This window comes from Morone saxatilis, unplaced genomic scaffold (assembly GCF_004916995.1).
Source record: "Morone saxatilis isolate NCDOM2014 unplaced genomic scaffold, NCSU_SB_2.0 Contig18, whole genome shotgun sequence".
Lineage (NCBI taxonomy): Eukaryota > Metazoa > Chordata > Actinopteri > Moronidae > Morone > Morone saxatilis.
The window spans coordinates 15085511-15090958 of record NW_023339740.1 but is presented as its reverse complement, the minus strand read 5'-3'; the positions used below and the strand labels follow the sequence as shown (position 1 = coordinate 15090958).

General features: G+C 38.1%; 1 protein-coding gene across 1 annotated transcript in view; it reads left to right on the top strand.

Annotated features, from left to right (window-relative positions):
• cacna2d3 (calcium channel, voltage dependent, alpha2/delta subunit 3) overlaps positions 1-2095 on the top strand; it is a 37618-nt gene extending 35523 nt beyond the window's left edge. The window contains exon 39 of the mRNA XM_035662183.1: positions 1348-2095. Coding sequence (XP_035518076.1) covers positions 1348-1440 — 93 coding nt within the window. The 3' untranslated portion in view covers positions 1441-2095. The remainder of the gene's footprint in view (positions 1-1347) is intronic.
• The last annotated feature ends 3353 nt before the right edge of the window (positions 2096-5448 follow it).

Below are 5448 nucleotides of genomic sequence, written 5' to 3'. Positions count from 1 at the left end.
GCTGGACGGCTCTCGTATACAGGCGTCCCAGTGGTATGGCCACTACAGAGGAGGCCATCAGGCCCCACAGCCTCTGGCATTGTTTGAGGATAACCATGTTGCCCCTGCGAACAGTGCTAGGCTTTTCTGCACACTACCCACTCTCTCTTGGCATGGAGAGAGTCCAGAGTGAGCCCAATGAAAGTTATGGGCTGGACAGGCGTTGAGGGCTCTTAGAGCCGCTGCCTTGTAGCACTTATCAATGAGGCTTGACTGGAAGCGGTCTGTTTTTGAGTGGAGAGACGGAGCCGAGGAAGAGAGGGCCTTCGGGTGAAGGTGGGTCACTACGAGCGGCATCTGGCAGATGCTGTGAGACTATATCCTCTCACAATCCAACAAGGAGGCTCCCATGATGGGGTGTTTTTCGCTGTAGGGTTTTTCTTTCCACATCACCGCTATCTCCGAGTAGCTTCCGCTGATGCTACCTGTTACAAGGTATTGCTACCTGCCGGTATTGCTAGTATTACCCTTATTAGCAAAAGTATTGCTACTTTAAACCCAAGCCAGGCTGCGAAGAGTATTGCTACTGTTGGTGAACCAGCAAACAACTGTTTGGAAATGTGCACCCGTGTCTGTGGACAGTTTAGCTTACCACCCTTTAGCACAGTTGTCGACAGGCTTCTGTGAGAAGTCAGAAGAGATTTTTGAATGACAAATGACACTATATCGGCCTATTATATAGGAGGAGGGTCCCATCCCCTCCTGACATAGACGTCATCATTGCCAGCCAGTTAGAGCTGGCGTAATGTTATTTGAGCTTCTGACAAGGTCATAAAGGAGGTGTTCCCCATAGTGAGACACAAAACGAATGTTATTAAAGAGAATTTATTATATTCATTTATTTTGAAGACAGATTGTGTGTCACTTGTACATTATGCTAGCCAGCTGTGTCATACTTGCTACTTGCTATTATAAATTCAGGCTCATCTTATTCAACTGTAATGAAACAATAAACAACAAACAATGGGTACTTGAATGATGTAATGTCACACTCAATGGGCTCAGTGGTTAGCACTGTGGCCTCACAGCAAAAGGTCCTGGGTTCGACTTGGGCAGGGCCTTTCTGTGTGGAGTTTGCATGTTCTCCCTGTGTCTGCGTGGGTTTTCTCCAGGTTAGGGTCACTCAGAGCCCCTGACCAAGGTACTGGTTTAGATCTGGAGTTAGTCCCCGGGCACTGTACAGTGGTGGCCCACTGCTCTTAGTACTTAGGATAAGTTAAACACAGAGGAGTCTATTCTTACTCTTATTCTATTCTATAAATACTGTTGCACAACTACATATGTATCACATATGACTGTTTTCTGCAGGAAAATGCCATGGAGTGTGGTTCAGCAACACGCCTCTCCAGGGCTCTGACAGCAGCTCTGCTCCCTCTGATAGCAGCGACCATCAGCAGGTGACCATTAGCAGCATAGGTAAACATCAGTAAGGACTAAATCAACAAGAAGATGCTTATAAACACATAGAGAACATGGCCAACCAGAAATGAATTTGCTCATACCTCTGCGACAGGCAACGCTCTACAAAGAAATAAATCTTTATCTGTAGCACACACTCACATTCATTAATGCAGATAACATACATGATGTGGTGCAGCAAAAAAAAATGAGAAAAATGGGAGTGCTGGGTGATTTTGCTTAGAGCACTGCAGATCACGGCACTGACAGTTTGCCATATTGTTCTGAATGTGTGCAGAAATTAAATGACAAAGAAATACAGTAAAAACAAATGCCTGCAGTAGGAGTACAGGTATTTCTTGTCAAAGTATAAAACAGGTCCTCAAAGGATGATAGTAAGACATCAAACATGTTTATTTGTTGTTAGGAAAAAAATGAAGGCTAATGTAAAAGTCTGCAGAATGTAAAATGCACTTTTGTCATATGTGAAAAGAATGCAGAGTGGTCTGTATTTTGGGCAGTAAATCGCTAAAGAACAACTGACAGCAACATCATAGTTTTATTTCTTCAAATAGTTTTTTTGTAACAATTCTTTTGGATGTCAGTGATAATATGGATCATGTAAAATATCTGAGAGACACCAGAACATTTGAACATCTTTGTTTTAAGCAGAAGACATTTCAGACAAGCTAAAGATGCATGAAGAAGATCATAGAATGATTCATTATATACAGTCATATTTTGTCAACTGTCACACTCTTAACCACATGTTTGAGAAAGTTGGTGAATAAATACAAAGAAATATTTTCCTTCCTTCATTTACCCCTTGTGTTATTTTCTTAAGTGTGCTCAAGTGAATGTGTGTGTGTGTGTGTGTGTGTGTGTGTGTGCAGTAAGTTGTAAATGCGACAAATTGCATAAAGTTACAAAAAATATAAAAATAATCAACATTAAACAAACACATTTGAAAAGAAAACATAAATTACAAACAGAAGTAAAGTTAACTTTGCTTTGCTATATTATATATGAGAAAAACTAAATACATTTTTACAAAACAAAGAAATCTGAATTTAAATGTAGTTTGGAACCCATGCTGTGCTTTGTATGTCATAATTCATAACTTGTACCATAACTATGTACTCATGGTTTATTTGTTTGAGCTGAGAAAAAACATTGCAGTAGTCTGACATTAATCCTAATTATGATAATTATAAAAGTCAACTTTAAACACAATGTTATTACAACACATTTCAAGTTCTTTAGTCTGTTTCAGTGTATCTGCACGGTGCTATACATCATGTTCTTCAGGGCAGATTCAGCTGGTTCCTCAGAGATGATGTTGTACAAATGGTATGGGTCATTCTGGGGAAAGAAGGAAACGAACTGTAGGATCTGTTAATATATATGACAGTATATTTAACATTGCTTCTCATGTCAGACTCACATTATCATATTGAGGCTCCTGACTTTTCACTTCTTTAGAACCTGCTAGTGAGAAAGACACACAGTAAGATGATAGACTACAATTAAGTTTGGTGTTTTATTGCATTGTCTGTATATGAAATAATGAGTTTCTTTTAATGAAAAGTCTTCAGTCTATTTGATTGGATTCAAGAGCTCACAATGTCAAGCTCATCTTTTAGCCAAAACAAAATAAATCCGCTATTTTATACCATCTCTTCTCATACAATATTTTGTTCACATGAGAAAAAGACTGTTCGACACAACCAAAGGAGGTTATTTTGGTCTCTGTGCAGTGGTGGTCTGCCCACATACAAGGTTTACTTTAGTTTGAGATGCAGGTCTAGCATGTTTACTCTTTGCAAACTGTTGGTTTCCACAATAGTTATGTGAACTTGAAGTGTGAAGCTGCGTCAATTACTTTTAAGATTCAAGCCAGTATGAGTGTATAGGACAGTTGCATGGCCTATCTTAACCTAAATAGTGTTAGTTCAGTGCTGACTGCCATCATTTGTTGCCTTCATTCTTCACCATCAGTGGCTCTTTCACTAGCTGTGTGGCTTTAAGCGCAGCCATTATAAACCGCCACTTACCACTGATACTCTGTTGATACACTCATGCCAAGTTTNNTCAAAATGAATACTGTTTCTTTCAGAGCACAACCTTTTTGCTAAATATAACCAATAAACATTTGCTATAAATGCTTTTGACTAGTCTCTCTGACTGAAGTAGTAGCGTTCTTTGGTGCTTATTTCTTTTGGTTAGTTATCCAATGATTGTGAAAGTACAACTTCTAGAGCTCACATATATTTAATCATTAGAGACAAACTATGAAAATAATCATTATAGATTTGTTACATTAAATTCAAAATATCAGTAGTGTGTACACATTTATTTACATCCAATCTTCACTGGACACTGGTCATTAATTGACATAGTTCTCACCAGTTCTTTTAGTACAAATAAGTGCCAATCCCAGTACGATGATGCCCACAGTTACTCCAAAACCAGATACAAATACTACAAACTTCAATATCCACTTTTCATCTGCAAACAGAAGTTATAAACAAGTGTCATTTTTACTTCTCACATTGACAGAAAGCCACCACCAATACCAGTGCACACACACACACACAAACACACACACACACACACACATATATACAATATAATGCAAACTATTGATTTGTAACTGATATAAAGTTATTGTGTAAATAAGGTTGTAAACATAATTTAATCACACATACTGTACTCATATTCATTAATAGGTGTCATACTGCTATCTGTTCCTTGAAGACATAAAACATATTGACATTAATATTGTCTTCCTTTGTATGAAGAGTACAGATAATAAGCAGCACAGTGTTGTCATGTTCTGGTTAATAACAACTTTATTTTACTTGAACGATGGACAAATATCTGTACTGTCTAACTTAAGCATAAGCATAAGCACCTGCAGATTCATCACACACAATCAGAGTAACAAATCAGCAACCACCTCTTCAGTAAGTACTTTGACATTCAGGTTATTCACTTTTCTAAAACATATTAGAGTTACGGTGAAATGTTGAAAATGTAAATAAATACATCACCTGATGCTGGTTTCACTGATGTTGGGAAAGTAGAGATCAAACTATCAGTGATACTTGGCGTACCAACAGGCCAACCTGGTGAAAGAAGGAAAATACATTTCAAAATATAATACACATACCGTATGATACACATACCGTAACATATACCATGATACTGATACCATACTGCCATCTGTAATTCCGTACCTGATGTTTGTTTTTTAGAAGTTACAGGAGTTGAAGCATGAGACCTCATCTTCAAAATAATGAACATAATAAGTGATTTGTGATAATGTTCTGGATTTAAATGTTCCCACCTGTGGTCATAATAAATGTCGGCACAGTCTGCGTCATGTGTGACTCTTTTTCCACAATATCTACAATAAAAAAAAAAAAAATTGGAACCCGTTAATTTCTTGTGTAGCCAACCATGTGGGACTATAAACCAGAGAACATTGCAGTGGCCCTGCAACATTTCATTAAAAAAACTGATTTCAGGACAATAATAGTCAGGCAACTGATGATGATGATGCTACATTGAAGTCCCTTAGATGAGTAATTGCTGTCTATTGGTTTTCCGGTTTAGATTAAACCACGGCCACTTCTGTATGACGAAAGCCTCGACGGCATGTGACAGCTACAGTAGTTTGGTAAATAGTGTGGCACTGAATTCACTGTTTGTGTTGTCTTTGTGTTGTTGTGTAAAGGGAAACAATAATCCTAAAAGACTACGACTTAACAGTTGCAGTCAAGCATAGAGGCTGTATTATGTGACTCTAAATACAGTATTCATTTAAATACAGACACAAATATAAAGTTACTGTATGGCGTCCATCTAACTTTACCCAGAACTCACTTTATTAAAATCTATTTCAGTGGATGTGTTGTAGCAGTGTAGCATGTGTGTTCATGTCTTCTGTGACTTACCGGTCAAGCTGTATCGATCACTACGAGGAGACAAAGAGTTGGGTTCACTTCC